At 38.7% G+C, this 19,442-nt stretch overlaps 1 protein-coding gene across 1 annotated transcript in view; it reads left to right on the top strand.

The window, feature by feature from the left end:
• LOC143288893 (spermatogenesis-associated protein 20-like) overlaps positions 1-19,392 on the top strand; it is a 19,735-nt gene extending 343 nt beyond the window's left edge. Inside the window, exons 2-14 of the mRNA XM_076597559.1 lie at positions 1,664-1,774; positions 2,439-2,658; positions 3,113-3,259; positions 3,551-3,749; positions 4,270-4,400; positions 5,477-5,581; positions 6,074-6,148; positions 6,786-6,995; positions 11,030-11,222; positions 11,634-11,802; positions 13,652-13,860; positions 14,998-15,197; positions 16,219-19,392. Coding sequence (XP_076453674.1) covers positions 1,664-1,774; positions 2,439-2,658; positions 3,113-3,259; positions 3,551-3,749; positions 4,270-4,400; positions 5,477-5,581; positions 6,074-6,148; positions 6,786-6,995; positions 11,030-11,222; positions 11,634-11,802; positions 13,652-13,860; positions 14,998-15,197; positions 16,219-16,476 — 2,227 coding nt within the window. The 3' untranslated portion in view covers positions 16,477-19,392. The remainder of the gene's footprint in view (positions 1-1,663; positions 1,775-2,438; positions 2,659-3,112; positions 3,260-3,550; positions 3,750-4,269; positions 4,401-5,476; positions 5,582-6,073; positions 6,149-6,785; positions 6,996-11,029; positions 11,223-11,633; positions 11,803-13,651; positions 13,861-14,997; positions 15,198-16,218) is intronic.
• Positions 19,393-19,442: the final 50 nt, after the last annotated feature.

Below are 19,442 nucleotides of genomic sequence, written 5' to 3'. Positions count from 1 at the left end.
GTTCTGGCAACAAACGAGGCACAGATAGCTTTTCGCCCAGACAATGGGATTTAACCCAACATTTTTTTAAATAGTTAATTTTAAGTTTCTAAACTACAACAGTATTGAATAGTTATGGCCTGGTTCGTTTACGAAAAATGCCAGAATATACCACAATGGATATAATGTAGTTTGGAGAACCTGTGGAACCAGCCATTTCCGCTTGAAAAAATGTACAACGTTCAAATACTAAATAGTGATACAAGATCATGTTCTCACATCTTATTTAGAGCATGCAATGTCAACTAAGTCATAAAAGATTTAACAGAATAATTCCCTAGAATTGTCAACTGCTTTTTTTAGAAGGTTTGACCAATAAAATCACAGTATAACCAAACATTGAACCATGACCCAATTTTTAGCAAAATGTTATGAAACAAAAAAAGAACTGTGAAGCTGAAATTAATGGAACCTGTGTGAACTGTAATGTCACTGAGGGCATTCCAGTCCGATAAAGTATGCTGAAAAAAGGAGTATTTGAACTTCCTCGCCTTGCAGGGCGAGATGAGCATGAAGAAACACCTGCTGCTGTTCCACATATGTGTATCTGTCGACAACATTAGTTGACTGATTGGAATTGTCAGATCAAACACATATCAGTCAGTCTTGTGTTTGCGGTTTTAGGAAATTGTTTTATACCAGGCATGGCTGGCACTAGCCCTTTAACCAACTCAAGAAAGTGATTAGCAGCAGTATTTTCCTACGGTCCTGGAAGGTTGGAAGGTTCAGTCTTTGCGAAGGTTCTCCACTGCCAGGAATGCAACATCAAGAGGCGGAGGTTGCATCTCATGAAACACACAGCAAAGTTAGCTTTCTTTGAGGTCTTAGTTATGTGATCTCCCCACTGTTGTTCATGGGATGCTTGGATACAGGTTGTTGAACATTTTTCAGGATGGTTTTGTCCAGAATGTAGTGGTAGGAGGTTTTGTTTTAATTTTAATACTTTTGATTTAAAATTCAGTCACATTAACTATTTCACCACCATAGGCGACTGTAGTTGGCTAGACAGTGCAACACCGTAGGCAACTTTTGTTGACATCAAAGGGTCATGTTGATAGGACCATTTCTCACATTGTAACTAAGCTTGACAGCTGCAGTCAGTTTCCCACCAATAGAACAATGTCTAACCTTTGCCCCCTGACTGAGTTTGAAGTGATTAAATCCATTGTGTTGTTTTGACATGAACCAAAGCCTGTGAGTGTGAGTATAGTTCATATGAAATATTTGGTGCTGGGGAGTATTTTTCACACAGAAACTTGGCAATGAAAGAGTTAAAATGCATCCTCCAGGACTAAGCCCAGTCTTTTGATTTTTTGTGTGTTTTTTTTTAAAGTCCTACAGCAAGGAGAGATGAACCTGACAGGTGTAAAGGTATTGATCTCTCTGTAGAGCAAGCAATCATCAATCAATGAATTATTCCTTCCCCCCCGAACCCCCAACCATCGCCGTCCCTCCCAGTCCACACACACACACACTCACACAGGAATGCATACACATGACATGCAAACACACTCTCATTGATGGGCACACATGCAGAGAAGAGGTTTGAACAGGGCCTATGTAAAATAAAGAATCATATTCACTGAATCTTAATTACTGGTCTTTTCAAATGTGTTGTGTGCAGTCGGACAATGGCAGCCTCAAGTACTGCAAGTGGTTCAGGGCACCTCTCAGAATCGCCTGGCTTTGGAGAAGTCACCATATCTCTTCAGCATGCTTCTAATCCTGTACATTGGTACCCAGGTTTTTTTTTGGTATCAATTACAGTGTGTGATATTGTTATTGTTTGTTTTTTCCAAGTGTTTTCTATTGTTTTCTTTGTTGAATTGCATTGTATTATTATTGTTTTATGATTTATCACAACAGATGTCACTGTGTGAAATGTGGGCAAGTGCATCACTACTATGATAGTGCCAGTGCCTTTTTTCTTTTCTGCCTGTAAAAGCAGTACAGTTGTTTTCCTATTAAAGTGGAATTTTTCACAGAATTTTGCCAATGTGCCCTTCGGCTGAGTTGCTATTGTGTGGGTTTAAAAAAAAAAAATTGTTCCTCTCACTGTTTGAGAAAATCACTAGATTTTAGGTTATTAACATTTTTTCATGACATGAGTTGTAAGAAGGAAAATCAAAGGGACAAACATTTTAGGAAGTGACACAAAAGAATAGATTAAGAAGTTGCCAGGTGGATGTTGTGAGGTAATGACACAGGCACACAGACACACACAGACACACACAGAGTGACACATACAAAGCTTACAGTAATTATAATGTAGGAAGTAACTGTTGCTGCTGCTACTACTAGACCTACTTCACTACAAACATACCACAACAAACTTGCCCATTCTCTGTCAGCGTTATTCATACAGAATTTTGCGGAAGACCTATCTCATGTTGAAATAGGTACCCATGGGGAGATGAAGCCATCCAGAAAGCCAAAGCAGAAAACAAACCCATCTTCCTCTCTGTGGGCTACTCCACGTGTCACTGGTGCCACGTGATGGAACGGGAGTCCTTCGAAAACCCAGAGATTGGCGAGGTGCTGAACAAGTCTTTTGTCAGCATCAAGGTGGACAGAGAGGAGAGGCCTGACGTGGACAGAGTGTACATGAACTTTGTGCAGGTGATAATGTGATGTCAGGTCTGTAGAGGTGTGTGGGGGTGAGGGGCAGGGGGTGGGGGTGGGGGCTAGAAGTTTATGAGTAAGCCTTACTGCAGTTACAGTGCATGTCCATGTAGTTGGTGTTTTTTTCTGTGCTGTGCCTGTTGATGATAGCAGTCTGTTTCTTTATAGTCTTTATATGATTGCTAAATAATTACAAGGGCAAAGAATTTTTTTTTAAGCCAGCAATGGAAGAAATGTTTAAATCTTAAGTTAATGTAAGAAAAGAGATGAAGGTGTATATATCACTGATCAGCTTGCTTCTTTCAGTACTGTGTGAAATGGATTTTGTGTCAAAAGTGTGTGTGTGTGTGTGTGTGTGTGTGTGTGTGTGACTATCAGCATGCATTCCAGGTATTAAAGTAGGCCTCAGAAGTTGTGGATGAAGCCTGATGGTTACGGATTCTGTCACTAGGCAACCACTGGTCAAGGAGGGTGGCCCATGAGTGTGTGGTTGACACCTGATCTCAAACCCATATTTGGAGGCACATACTTCCCACCTGACGATAGATACTATGGTCGGCCTGGCTTCAAAACCCTCCTCATGCTTATTGCTGACAAGGTGCTGTATCAAAATTGTGCATATACTCTGTGAGTGTGTGTGTTGATATGTCTGGATGGATGGAATGGAAATAAGAACCAAACTGTGTTCAAATGATTTAAATTTCATTTGGAAAGGTAATGAAATTTCATTTGAAAAGGTAATTTCCATACACATGTGCATGTGTGGGTGTGCATGTATGTGTGTGTGTGTTTTCACATGCACATTCTTGCCACGAAAAGTTAATAAAGATGAAGACCAATACATTTCTAACAAAGGTGAACATCTGTCATATCATGTTCTAACTTGCAGTGGAAGAGCTCTCAGACAGAAATTGAGCAACAGGGCACAGCCATACTGGATGCACTGATGCGTGGTACACATGTGGCAGAACATGGGGAGGAAGCGATGCCATCCCTGCAAGTGATTAATGAATTGCACAGCACACTGGAGAAGTCTTACGATGAAGAATATGGAGGCTTTAACAAAGCACCCAAGTTTCCTCAGCCAGGTAAAGACTGTGTTACTGGTTTTTTTTATTTTTTATCCTGGTCTCATAGAATGATGACATGATAAAAGATGATGTATGATATTTGAAGCTTATTGGTCAGTGTTCACAGTATCAATCTCATCTTACATTAGTCACGAATGGTAAATGATAGTTGTAGCTTATGAGGTAGTAAAAGCAATGAGTTAAAATTGCCAACTAAAGGAAATCTTCTTGCTATTAATGCTATTGCTATTGTTAGTGTTGTTGTTAATAATAATCATTTAATGTTTTTGTAAATGTTAGTCTATTCTTATACTTTCAAACTTTGTAATGATGATGACAAAGCCCTTTTAACTGGTTCACAGAAGAACAAGATTACTAAAGAATTGCTGACTTAAAATCTATTTTGTATAGGGGTACGAATCTGTGAATGATTTTTCTGATTACACAATAACATCTTGTGGGATTAAACACTGGTTTTATGTGTGCATGTGATGCATGCTTGTGTATATTTGTGTTGATGTTTATTATTTTGTTTCAGTCAACTTCAATGCGCTGTTTCGTTTGTACTATATCGAAAAAGACACGGAAAGGGGCAAGTCAGCCCTGAACATGTGTCTCCACACCTTACGAATGATGGCCAAAGGAGGCATGCACGATCATATTGCACAGGTAGTGGTTCTCTCTTCTGTAGTTCTCATGTTAAATCTTTCTCTGGGTGGGCTTTGACTATAGTCAGTTTTACATACCATTGAGGCAGCCATGCTCCATTTTGGGATGGGTGTTCAGTATATGTTGGCTGTGTTTCTTTCGGAAATCCGTGGAACATGGACACAAATGATTGGACTCTTTGTGGATTGGTTTGATCATGGATCACAAGATTCTTCATATTTGTATTTGCTCTTCTGCATGTGTATACATAAAAAAAAAAGGATAAAGGCACTGGCAGATCTGCATCTATGTTGACCATGGTAATTTGAAAACATCTCATAACCAGTTAAGAGCTGGTTGGATTGGATTTGAACAATATTTGGGTCCCATGCCAGCTGTGGGCTATCAGGGAGGATTTCCCATATTAGCCACTTTGCTGTCACACTCTTCTTGTGGACAGTGTTTCAACTGTTGTGCTTTTTGTGTTGGTGTCTGGTTCTGTTCTAATCTGTTGTGCATACTTCAGTTCTTATCAGACCGTGCATAATGATTTCACTTTCACCATCCTGGTCTGCCCTTCTTTTAACTTATATTCCTGATCATTTACTTTCAGTCATTTGAAGGGATGCATTGTAATCTTTTATTATGACATCTAGTGGAGTAGGTGACACTGGGAGTGAGGAATGGATGTCAGAAAGTATGTGAATATGTGAAAGGAAATGTTGAAAGTGCACTAATCACAGAAATGTTTGATTTCTCTACAGTTTTTGGAAAAAAAAAGGTAGATCATGCTTCAGTATGTGAAGCCTTAATCCCCTTCTCCTTCTCCCCCTCATTATGGCAGCAGTGGCAGATGCATGACCATGATGGGTAGATGTGTATGTGCTCGGTTTTCTCCTGGAGGAGGTCTCCCTGGTGTTCTCAGCCAGCACATTCCGTCTTCGAGGGGGTTAATGGCAGATGCAGTTTCTCTTTAAAAATGATCACAAAAAAAGTGTGATGCATCTTTATTGTAAACAAAAGATAATGTTCATTCAAGCAGTTAGTTGTCATTACTTATCACTCAAATGTTGTCTTTTTACCTCCTTGTCTTGAAGGGTTTTCACAGATACTCGACAGACCGTGAGTGGCATGTGCCACACTTTGAAAAAATGCTGTATGACCAGGGCCAACTTGCTGTTTCCTACCTGGATGCTTATCAGGTATATATTGAAAAGAAATGTGACACTATATTTTGGCAGTAATTTTCTTTACTTCTTTCTCCTTTTTTTTTTTATATTGTTTATATGTGTTTTATATGACTGTGTGTGTGTGTGTGTGTGTGTGTGTGTGTGTGTGTGTGTGTGAATTTGTTCTGTATAAAAGTGGATGAGTAAAAATAGCATGATTTTTTATCTTTTTCACTCTGCACATTGATTTGATCCTGCTTTGTTGGGCAACAGGGCAAAGTTTGTTCTTTTCTTTCTTTGATTTTTCTTTTTTCTTACTTTTTTTTTTTTTAATAGAAGATGCTTGTTTGGATTGCAGTGTAAAGAAAAATGTGTGTGGTCTGATGTTGGTTGAATGATTTCTTGATTCTTTTTTGTTTTGAATGCCAATTTCATGGGTAAATATGGACTTTTTGATGACACTAAATACAGATACCTGAATCACCACTAACTGCTAAACTGACTTTCTGTTTGAACATGTTTCAGATAACAAAAGATCAAGTGTTTGCGGAGGTGGCAAGAGATATTTTTGAGTATGTCAACAGGGATTTGAGCCATCCGGTAAGTACTTCAACAAATGCATATACTATGCTTTATACACATACACAAAGTGTTGGTTTTCATCATTCTGGACCTTTATTTTATATGGGAACTCATCATTTTAATGCCATTTGAGCTATAGGAATTTTATTTGAGATTAATCTTGCTGAAAAGGTCTTCTATATCCGTCCATAGCCACCTTTACTTCAGTGGGAAGGTACTGAGTGAATCATTTCCCATGCAGTAATTGTTTGCATTGAACAACAACAAAACACAAAAAAGGGGAAAAAAAGAAGAAGAAGAAGAAGAAAAAGATATGGAAAAAAAGAAAAGAGGAAGAAAGGAATCGCTTTAAAATGTGTCAATGTGCTTGTTTGGGCAGAAAAGACGAAAGGAGGTAAGTATAGCCAAAAGGTATGTTGAGAGGAATCACTTCAAAATGTGACAATGTGCTTGTTTGGGCTGAAAAGACTAAAGGAGATAAGTATAGCCATAAGGTATGTTGAGTTTCATTTAGAGCTTAGCTCTGCTGATACTAGCGCAAATCATTTCATTTCAATGGTTCAGATACACATATATTAAGATGTCGACAACTTTATAGATGAACTATGCATTATGAAGAAGAAGAAAAGCAGGTGGATTTTTATGTCCCCATCAGGAAGGTGGCTTCTACAGTGCAGAGGATGCAGACTCCCTTCCGGCTGTGGACTCTAAGGAGAAGAAGGAAGGGGCTTTCTGTGTGTGGAGCTGGGAGGAACTGCACTCCCTCCTGGAGGGTGAGATGAATGGAGAGGAGGGACCCAGTCTGGCTGAGCTCTTCTGCTTCCACTGTGGCTGTCAGAAAGAGGGCAACGTGGATCCTTTGCAGGTCAGTGTCTGGCTGTGGAGACAGGAGATATTAGGGCTTTGTTGATGCGTTTATGGGACATGCCGTTACTGTGTGTTAGGTGATGAAGTTGGTGTGTTTAATGATTAGCTACATGGGTGGAGTTTTGTGATTTTGAAGGATGAGAAAGGATAATTTATGGTGGAGCTGGGAGTGTGTGTTTTTTTTGTGTGTGTGTGCACATGTGTGTGTGTGTGTGTGTGTGTGTGTGTGTGTGTGTGAAAGAGAGAGATGAAAGACATGATTGGCCAAGGTTAGGATAAGATGCAACCTTATTGTTTGTAAATTGACGGGCGGAATAGCCAAGTGGTTAAAGCGTTGGACTTTCAATCTGAGGGTCCCAGGTTTGAATCTCGGTAACCACACCTGCTACCCAAAGTGGATATTTTTCCGATCTCCCATGTCAACATATGTGCAGACCTGCTAGTGCCTGAATCCCCTTCGTGTGTATATGCAAGCAGATCAAATACACATGTTAAAGATCCTGTAATCTATGTCAGCGTTCGGTGGGTTATGGAAACAAGAACATACCCAGCATGCACATCCCAGAAAGTGGAGTATGGCTGCCTAGATGGCTGGGTAAAAACGGCCATACATGTAAATGCCCACTCGTATACTTACAAGTGAACGTGGGAGTTGCAGCCCACGAATGCAGAAGAAGGCAAAGTTTGTAAATTCATAGAATTTTTTTTGGGGGGGAATCAAGTTCCTGTCACATTGACATGAGACTTACTTTTGTTGCAATGTTATACCCCTACAGGACATATCTCTCATGTCTAGTTTTGATCAGCAGTTCATGGTAGATATTTAACCAGTAGAGTGCATATAAGACATCAGCTGATGTCCTGCAAAAAGTGTTGCCTTAGTGCCAGTAAGACATCCACTGACGTCCTGCATATGTTCCAAATTTTCCTTCATTGGATCTTGGATCAGTGCACACAAACAGACTGTGAATGGTTAGTTTGATGTGTCTGGATTATAAAAATACTAATTAAATGAGCATACTTCAGGTAGAAGACCCCTTTCTACTCATAATGATTTGCAAACTGGACCACATGAAATGCATGTGGAAAGGGGGTTGCATCATATGCAAAAAAAAAGCGTTGAAAACTTTGTCCAGTTAAGAAAGTGGTCCCCAAGTCAGCAGATTTCCACAATTTTGAAAGCTGTGCTTATGATTATCAGTAGCTATACTGCAGGCAATAGACAACGCCAAGGCTTCACAGTTTTCATGAAACACAGGGTTGATGCGTGCACTGGACATGAAACGTGCTTTTTGTTTTTAACTTTTTTTGTCACTGAATCAGATGGTTGACTTGTTCAAAGAGGAAGCTAGCCAGATGCACAGCAAACACTTTAACTGGCCCACGTGCAATTTGGAGAGAGTGAATGTCATCAAAGAACTTCACCCTCTAACTTGGGAAAGCTCTCAGCTGTCAAAAGGCATGCCTGCTTAGTTTCTGAGAACATGATTGGATTTTTATGTTGACTGTACCCATGTTTGTCATTGTTCGGACAGTTATTCACATACATGTCTGCAAAAGGTGTGATTTGTTTCTTATAAATTTGCAGTCCATATTAATTTCTTCTGTCAGTGACAATGCTATTTTCAGCTGTATTATGTTTGTTTTCTTTATGGATGCCATTCTATGGAGGTGGAAACAGACATCTTTGTTGCACACTTTAAATATCTGAATAGTTGTCAGCAGTCAAAGTGATTTTGGGGTGGGAGGGAGGGGAAGGAATCTCAGATTCAGAATCAACATCAATTTTCCTTCACAGAAACAGTTAATTTCTTTTTCTATCTTCCATACTTTTTGTTCTTGAATTTTTGTTATGTATTACCCCCAAATCCTCAAAATTCCTTGGCTGCACTTTTTTTATTTTTTTTTTTTTTTTTTACAAAATTCTCTGGCACTCAACTGGTTAAAGGGAAACAACTTATTTTGTTTCTCCCTGTCTTCTAGAATGTTTGAACATTGTTTACATCCCTTGGCCTTGTGCGGTCTGTACTGTAGGACTCATAGGCAGTAGGAAATCCCTGTCACTTGCAGTTTGGTAAAAATGATATGGCTCATGTTTTGAAGGTGGACAGTCTTAGAAGTGGCTTGGGTAGTACTGACGGATATGGACAGTTGGAAAGAAAGCATGTGAAGCAGTGAGGGTGATCTTCTTCTGCGTTCACTTGTGTGCACATGAGTGGGCTTTTACGTGTATGACCGTTTTTACCCCGCCATGTAGGCAGCCATACTCCGTTTTCGGGGGTGTGCATGCTGGGTATGTTCTTGTTTCCATTACCCACCGAACACTGACATGGATTACAGGATCTTTAACGTGCGTATTTGATCTTCTGCTTGCATATACACACAAAGGGGATTCAGGCAGGTCTGCAGGTCTGCACATATGTTGACCTGGGAGATCGTAAAAATCTCCACCCTTTACCCACCAGGCGCAGTCACCGTGATTCGAACCCGGGACCCTCAGATTGACAGTCCAATGCCTTAACCACTTGGCTGTTGCGCCCGTCCAGTGAGGGTGATGATTCAGGTGCAGATTTGGATTATGATGACATTTGTCACAACCCACTTTGATGCATAACAGTGAAAGTAACAGTGACGTAAGTTTTGTGCCCGAGTTCGCATCTGTTGTAGGTCAGGAGTAAAGCGACAGTGGACATGAACAAGTTGACATCACAAGCACTGTCAGTTGATGTGTGTAGCTAGAAAGGGAAGGGGGATGGTCAGTCAAGCTTATCACCAATGAGGGAGGTAGAGAGGATGGCATTATTTGTCAGCTGGATGCTAACACATAGCTGGCTGGCTGAGTTTCTTTTTTCATCAAGCTCTGATGTAATACTGGGCCACAGGCACCTGATGAAAACAAAATTGACTGGAAATCCTGGAATTAATTGTGGTGCAGATATAACTTTTAACCACTTGGTATCATGGAAATTTTCTTTGACTCAGATTTAAAACAACAACAACAGTTACATAATGGAAATGTGACAATTTAACTACTTAAAGTACAGTATTTGAGCACTTGTCATGCGAAATTTCAAGGAGATATTGATATCTTTGTATTTGAGGAAGTATTGCACATTTTTTTGCACTAAGGTGGAAACCCGGAGTTTTCAGTTAGCACACGAATGGCAAAATTGTTAAAATATTCAGCAGATAAGGGATTCAACAGCTACAGTACAATTACTTGTAAAATGAGATGACTGAAGTATGCATTATAACGTAATTAATTATTATGATTTAATGGGGAACAGGTGAAATAACATTTCCTTGAATACATGAACTCCTCCACTGACCAAAACATCTCACCTATCCCAGTTTGCAAGGCTGCATGCACTGTAGTATGATTGTACATATTAATTTCCAAACGATTAAAAAAATTGTTTGTAAATTATTCAAATTTTGCTGTGTTTGAACTTTTGTTTAAAAATTTTGTGTCAGCACACATGTTAAAGGTCAAAGCATGGCAGAATAGGGACTGAGAACAAGCACTTGCCCGTTGACTTTATACACCTACCAAAAAGTAACTTTTGCAGGCAAGTACACACTGCTACTTCCATCAACGCATCTCATTGCAAACACGCTCAAATACACACACAAACACACACACACTCGCACACACAAACACACACACACATGTGCACACACATGAACACACACACACATACACACACACACACACTCACTCACTCACTCACTCACTCACTCACTCTAACACACACACACACACACACACACACACACACACACACAGACGCACTCACTCTTACACACACACACACACACACACACAGACTCACTCACTCACACACACACACACACACACACACACACACACACACACACACACACACACAGACTCACTCACTCTAACACACACACACACACACACACACACACACACGTGTACACACACGCTCAATCACTTACCCATTCACTCACACAACACACAGCATGGAGAAAGTAAACCAGCAGATCATCCTCTGATCACCGTGGCAGGACCCCCATGAGGAGCTGAAGGGTCAGAACGTGCTGATGGTCAAAGGCAGTGTGGAGCAGACGGCCCATCACTTTGGTTTGCAGTCAGAGGTGGTGAATGCTGCCCTGCAGAAATGCAGACAGACACTGTTTGAGAGGAGGCTGCAGAGACCTAAACCCCATCTGGATAACAAGATGATCTCCGCGTGGAATGGTTGGTTGGTTTTCTTCTGCGACTGCGTTGGAGTTTCTGTGTAACATGTCATTTGCCTTGGTTAGTTGTATATATCTATGTGACTCTTTTCTTTTCAAATGGTGGTTCTGGTTTTTTTTTGCCTCTGTGTGTGTGTGTGTGTGTGTGTGTGTGTGTGTGTGTGTAATTTTTTAAGCTTTTTCTTTTTCTTTACTGTTTTTTTTCATAGCAAGATTGTTCTTGTCTGTTTCAGTGTGTGCATTATTTTCTCTGTCATATTTTGTGTATATCTTTTGATTTGTGCTCTCCATAACTCTGAAGTAAAAGATGCAATGGATTATAGCTGATCAGATGCAAATTAGTGTGACCTTTACTGCAGGCCATTATTTCTTTTATGACTCCACAGTTTAAAAAAAAAAATATTTGTGGTAGGTTTGATGATCTCGGGCCTGGCACGAGGCGGACAGGTGTTGGGGGACCCTGCCTTGACAGAGCGTGCTGTGAAAGCAGCACACTTTTTGCAGACACATGTTTACCGGAGTGAGGATAACACACTGCTGCGTAGCTGCTACACAGGGTTGGATGGTGGGGTTACTCAGGTGTGAGTATTGGTGTGGGTTTTGGAGTGGGGGGGGTTGTAGCATGTTGTGGAGGGTTACGGTAAGGGTGGTCTTAAGCTCATGTATGTTCTGTGTGTGTGTGTGTGTGTGTGTGCATTTTTGTGCATGCATTGTTAAATGTGTGTGTGGTTTTTTTGTTAAGTACTGTAGCAGTTGCTTAATATGTAGGTCAAGCATCTGTCCCCACCCTGTTTGTCTTCTTTTTTTATGTAAGCAGATTGAAATGTCAAGTAGGATATATAGATCAGTCTCTGCATGTTATGACCCCTTCTTGAAAATGAATGTTAAACAAGAGTAAAGTAGAACTTCGTCAGTGGTAAAGAATCACATTTTCCTCAGCACATTTAGGTGAACCCTCAAATAGCTCCTTTCTTTCACATTTGGGTAAACCTGAAATAGCTCCTTTTTTTTTTTTTTTTTTGGTCATTGCCAGAAAAACCTAACCTCTGATTCATTTTCTGCTTTTCAGGATGTTGCTGACAGAACTTTTGATTAAGCAAGGCGTATTTGTTGCACTTATCATTCTACAGTGTATTAGGTTGACTGATATTGTCTTTGTTTTTGTGACCCATTGCTTTTTGTGACAATGTTGGATTTAAAAAAAAAAAGTGTATATTGACCAGCTTGACCTCATTAGGATTCTGTTGGATTAGAGCTTGTGTATGTATGTATGTGTGTGAATGAGGAGGATGTATGATTTATCTTTGTGTGTGTGTGTGTGTGTGTGTGCGTGAATGTATGTTATTTCTTGTTTCTTCTGGGGTTTTTTTTTGTTTTTTTTTTAACCTAACCTGACTGTGTCGTGAAGGATGGTTTTTATGGTGTTTTCAGTTCACCAGGGTCTGACGTTTCATAATCCATGACAAGCTGCTAGGAGGCCCTTGTGGCTTATTGGGTGTGAACATCACGATGTCGTATCATGGGTCATGTGGTTTTCAGTTTCAGCTTCTCCAGGAGGTGTCACTGCGTTCAGACAAACCCATACACGCTACACCACATCTGCTTGCCGGATGCCTGACAGCAGCATAACTCAGCACACTTGTCAGGCCATGAGTGCATGCGTATATATTTGTACCTGTCAGAGTGGATTTCTTTTTGCATAATTTTGCCTGAGGACAACACTCTTGTTGCCATGGGTTCTTTTTCATTGTGCCAAGTGTGTGCTGCACATGGGACTTTGGTTTCTTGTCTCACCTGAAAGACTAGGTGCTGAGTTTGATTTTCCAGTCTAACTTGGGAGAAAGGGTGAGAGGGGGATTCGAACCCACACCCTCACATACTCTCTGTATTGGCAACTGAGCATCTTAATCATTCTGCCATCTTCTTCCTTAAAACCTCTGTGTGGTTTTGTTCTGGAATAAAGAGTCATACTCTGGTGAAAAGACACAAGTTGCTTTCTGTTTACATTGAGAACATGCTTTGTCACTTTTTTTTCTACTTTTTTTGTTGTTTGCTCATTCAATTTTTTTCGATTGATAGATGGGCAAAAACAACAACACAAGTTGTGTGTTTTTTTTTGTGTGTTTTTTTTTTAAAGATATTATATATATATATAATAGAGAGAGAGAGAGAGAGAGAGAGAAAATTTTTTTAATCAATTGATTTATTTATTTTCAATATCCCCACAGTATTTCTTGATTCTGTTTGTGTGATGTTTCTGATGACAATATTTTGGATGATCAAAGTGATGATAGAGAAGAAAATGGTCGTCATTGATATCCTCCACTAATCAGTCTGCATTATTGTTGTAATACTTTTGTGCAATTATGTATCACAATATTGATTTATTTATTCTTTTTTTTTTCTCTTTTTTTCTTTTCAATCATGCAGGTCGCAACCTATTGATGGGTTTGTGGAGGACTATGCCTTCGTGATACGGGGACTTCTGGATCTGTATGAGGCCAGCCTGGATGCCAGGTGGCTGGAATGGTGTCAGAAGCTCCAGGCCAAGCAGGATGAGCTGTTCTGGGATGTTGAGGGTGGAGGCTACTTCAGCAGTCAGGATCAAGATCCCTCCGTTGTGCTGAGATTGAAAGAATGTGTGTAGTTAGCGTTTTGTTTGTTTAGTGTGTGTATTGTTTAGTGTGTGTACGTTTCTGCGTACACAGTTGGCAAACAGAAATGTGTTTTTGTGTTGGATGTTTTTTTTTTATGTGCTCATATACTTGCATGTACAGATCCAATTTAAACAGAAAACCGACATTCCCAACTGAAAAGTGTTAATGAAATATGAATGTGCACATGCACACACACACACACATATGCACACACACACACACGCACACACACACACACACACTCACTCACACTCACACACACATACAGAACCATATGTGCACAATCCACCCACCAGATATAGCACTAGGGTTACAATATTATATTGATTAAAAGGTGAGAGGGAAATATTGGACAAACTGGGGAAAAATAATAGTTCTGTCCCTTACACAGCAGATATTTATTGACAACATTTGTGGGTGTCGGATGATGAGTTGTTATGTCACTGAAGTCAGTTTGCAGACATTCTCATTCTTGATCTGATATGGTTACATGCGTTTTAGTAGTTTTAGTGGCCATATTTCAGATGCTCACCCAAACATTTACTGACAAAAAAATATTTTTCAATCTGTATCCAGCATAGACTCTTGTTTCACCAGAACATGAATTGATAAGGTTTAGAGAGGGTTTTTTGTTTTTTTTTTTTTTTTTCATAAACATGAGCTGCAAATTTAGATACTGATTCCTTTTTCCAGACATGTATTTAAATTTACTTGCCGTTCATTTTTTTTGTGTGTGTTTCTGTAAAAAAAAACTTCTATGATTTGACTGTCAGTTGATACAAAATGATTGTCCGTTATTCATTAATTTCTGATGACAGTGCAGAGTGATCTTGTTATCGTATTGTTATTGTTATTTCTTCATTATATCTTCTGTGTTTTTATTTGTGAAGTACATAATCATTTCTAACTTTCGAAAAAAGATTTGTTTGCTTGTAGATTTTTCGATGCAGGTCCTTTCACTAATATTGGAATAGATTGTACATAACTTAATTCACCTATAAGAAAAACAACAACTGTTTTTTTCGTATTGTTTGACATCTAATCCAGATATGGCATGTGTGGACTTTAAGATGTATAAACAGCAGCATAAAATGATGTATCTTCTCCGGTGTCTGACAGTTCAGGATGGCGCTGAGCCCAGCCCCAACTCTGTATCCTGCATGAACCTGTTGCGCCTGGCGTCTTACCTTGACCAGGCAGAGCTGAGACAGAAGGCAGAGCGCATCCTGCGACTGTTCGCCAGGCATCTCACCTCCATGCCCCATGCCGTTCCGGAACTGGTTTGTGGGCTGATGTTTGTCCTGCAGTCTCCAAAGCAGGTGATAGATTTTTCTTTCTTTCTTTTCTTTTTTTGTTTTTTTGTTTTGTTCTGTGTGTGTGTGTGTGTGTGTGTGTGTTGTACCTTGCATTTGTGGAACCAGCATCCTTATTCTTCTGGTCAGACTATATTATTGTCGTCTTTATTATGAAAAGCTGTCAGTGCTTGCTGTCCAATCTTTCTCAGTATCTTAGATTTTTTTCTCTTCCCTTACTGTTTTAATTTTTTTTTTAAATTTTAATTTAAATGTGCTCACAGACAAGGATGAACAATATGTACATGTAGACAGACACATGGTGACCTTGTGATAAGTGCCCATGGGTTTAAGTCCTGCATGACTGGTGATCTGGGTGCTAGTTTTTTGGATCACATGATAAATTGAGGTGCCATGTGCAGCATGCTCTTAGCACATGTAAAAGAACCCATGGCAACAAAGGGTTTGTTCATGTTGCAATAATGTAGGGAAAAAAAGCTTTTGTTCTTTTGTTATAAAACAAATACACTAGCAGACAGGAAAAAAAAGATAAAAGGGAGGTGCTGCTGTGTGGCAATGTGCATGGCATGCTCTCTTCTGGGAGAGTACTCTGAATTTCACACAGATAAATCTGTAATGACAAAAGTATTAAATAATACACACGCTGTTACTCACACACACATGCATGCATGTGCAAACACATGCACGTATGCGTGTGTAGCCAAAACATGTGCTCACACACATGCACATCCACACGCTGTACCCATGGCATGTAAAAATGCCAAGTCTGATTAAAATTAGAGGTAACATATGGTCTCAGTCAAGCTTTAATCTGTTGCCAGATTATTACCGTAAACGTTGACCTCTCATCCTGTTTGAAGTCACCTCCTTTATGATATGACGAAGTTCTTATTCATGCCTACCATCCTACCAAGTTTGGTTCTTGTGATGCTTGTAGTAGCTGAGAAAATACCCATGTTATATACACTCACACATACACACACACATGCATTATTTTGCTAACAACTGTTTGCAATCATCCCCTCAGATTATCATTGTGGGCTCACTGGATTCGGGTGATACCAAAGCCATGCTGAGAGCAGTTCACAACCGCTTTCTTCCCAACAAGATCCTGATCCTGGTGAACGAAACAGATCAAGGCTTCCTTCATGAGAAAGTGGAGACACTCAAGTCCCTGCGGATGCTGGATGGAAAAGCCACAGCTTATGTCTGCGAAAATTTCACCTGCTCTGCCCCCACCAATTCTGTGGAGGTTTTGGAGCAGCAGTTGGACTGTGGAGATTGAACTGGATGTTGAAGGGTGATATTATTGGACTGATAATTCAGATGGAGGGTTGTGTTTTCTTTTCCAGTTGTGTGGTTTCTCATTTTGAGGGAAAATAATCTGTTTGAGCGTAGTGGATTAACTGTACATTATTTTAAAGGCAGAATATCTAAGCGACATAATTTTGAGCAGAACTGTGCTTGTAATCATGCTGTTGATTTCATCTTTTTGTTGTCACACCACTCACAATCACTTTATTGTCTTCTATCTCCTCTCTAACACATACACACCTCACTTGGCAAGTCTAAATATATTGGATTTTTGTAATTTTATAACAAACCATGTATATATCGATGATTTTCTTCCCAGGAGCTGTTGTATCATATAGCTATCAAAATATTGCATTTGGAAACATTGTGTTATTTGGGAAGTTTCTGCATTTGCTTTTTATTTGGCAGATAAAGTGCTGTGTCAGATTTAGGTTGATTTTTGCTGCATATATAATATACATTGGTTCATGGACAATCACTTATGCTTAGTTTTAGGAATAGGTATCTCCTCTAATCGCTGGATTCTCAGTTTGTTACTGTATACTTTAAATTTCTTCTTTTATCATGCAAGCAAACAAATTTTATACCTTTTTTGAATACAGTACAGTTTAAAAAAAAAAAAGAAGAAGAAAAAATGTTTTTTTTAATCATTGCAATTGAATTTGTGCTGTAACAAAGGGTATATTTATATATTTAACCTGTGAACGTGATATTTTTATAAGTGAATCTCGGGTTATATTTTTGTTTTGAAGATTGTTAGTATGCTTACTGTGCAAGTATGCATTTTGTAGAATGGTCTTGACTATCATACTTTTGTCTTATATATATATACATATTTAATTACACATACTTTCCTTTTTCATGTAATGTTGAAGTTAAATGCTCTTGGAGGTTACACTCCTGTCTATAACATGCCCAATCCACATCACAGATAAACAATCAGTTTTTAATAACACCCACTTTCATGAGTCCATTTGAATTTCAAGTTCTCTTGAAAAAAAGTTTAAACAGCTTTTAGAGGGTGGTGGTATTGCGAGACTGATTAAAATTTAGAACTAATACTAATTTTTTTTCCTACTTGCATGCAAGGTTTTACATTCTAATAACAGCCTTGGCCTTATGTATGTATATCCATAGAAGACTTTTTTGACATTGCCAAAGCTACTCCGTCTGGAAAACAGACGCCAATTGTTTTGATTTGAAGCATAAATATTTGTCAGCTTGGTGTTTATTTATGCTTCCTAACATTCAAAGGTTTGTGAAGAAAAAATTGAAATGAGATATGAAATGTTCAACACATAGAGTAGAAACCTTTGGTTAGGAAAGATGACATTGTAGGAAAAGTAAACTTACTGTAGTTACCACCCATAACCCCTGCCCCCAACACACACACACACAAGAGCATAAACATGCACACTCATACACAATGCACATAAACACAGATCATTAATATTGTCTTTTAACATGAAAATTGAAATTGTATCAGCTTTGTCATGTGTGATCTGACTACAAAGTTTAACTTTGTCCTGTCTGGGGAAACTGCAACTGAACCCACTTCAAGTTAAACCAGAGTGGTAACAGTTGGACATCAGAAACCATCTCGTACATACATTTGAGAAAAAGGTTTGTGCATTAAAAACAAGCAAACAAAGAAACATATTTCTTTTCATGAATGGCCCTTTGAAAGTGTTTGCAACCAGGGTGGGTTTCACAAGCAATCTTTGAGTGCTAAATTTGCTTTTCAGTAAGAATTTTCCTAAGTCAGCTCAATTCCCTAGACTTAGGAGAATTATTAGTGCTAAGCAGACTTAGCACATACTAAGATATATTGTGTAAACCAATGTGTGTGCTGTCTTCTTAAGACCTTAAAAAAACATGCAGTCAATGTACAGCTAAGGTACATGCATGAGTTCATGGTTTTCATCATTTTTCTGTGTTGGATTTGTTATTTATTCTTTTACTCACATAGAACTACATCAGTGCATTTTGTCTCCAGTATTAAAAAAATGCACATTTTCAGGCAAACATGTTCACACGTTATCACAATGATAATATTGTGTTTGTAAATAGCACTAAAATGATTACATTGTCAGAGAATTTCACTTCTTATGCGTTCACTTACTCCTATTTCTTTTAAACATCTACATAAATGGCATTTCTGCAGGAAGTTCATTATAGAAAATATCAACTCTCGTTTTGATATTGAGGCATTTTTGAATGACCAACAACTGCACTGAAGTGATAAGCTACAAAAACAAAACAAAAAAACAACATGAAATGAAACAAAAAGACAACCAAAAGCAAACAAAAGAAAAACAACAAAAACCTGTTGATGACACAGTGAAAATATCAAGCGAATTTGGTGCTAAATGAAGCTGAAAAAAGTGACATTTCTCCCAATAACAAACTGGTTTATCTATCTACACTGGTTAGCTTCAATATTAGGCGTGTGCTATATATATAGAGAGAGAGAGACAACAAATAGTTTTTAATTATATAATTTAGGTGTGAATGGATGAGGGACAAGCAGGTTAATTCAAATAGGTAACATAATAGATGTGACATACTGGATGTTTTGGAATTTTATTCAATTCCTTAAATGAAAACAACAAAAGCATGTGAAGTTAATACTTGTACAAATGGTACATTGGAAAAGCAAATTGCCATGAGGCAGGGAAAACAGAGAACAGCTGTATTTTTTTTTTTTTTTATAGATTATACTATTATACACACATAAACAGAAAATCCCTTTGCACAGTTTTTTTTTTCAGAACCACCCCCTATTTGTTTTCAGTATTGCTTTAAATTATATACTAATGACTAACATAGCCATGTAAAAATACATAAGTAACTGAGTAGTTCAATTAAATTAGCTCATGTTTCCCCCCCCCCCCTAGATGTACATACTTTTGTGTTGATCGACAAAAGAAAGAACAG

Source organism: Babylonia areolata, chromosome 1 (assembly GCF_041734735.1).
Source record: "Babylonia areolata isolate BAREFJ2019XMU chromosome 1, ASM4173473v1, whole genome shotgun sequence".
Lineage (NCBI taxonomy): Eukaryota > Metazoa > Mollusca > Gastropoda > Neogastropoda > Buccinidae > Babylonia > Babylonia areolata.
Note: the sequence above shows the minus strand (reverse complement) of the source record. Positions and strands in the feature narration are given on the sequence as shown.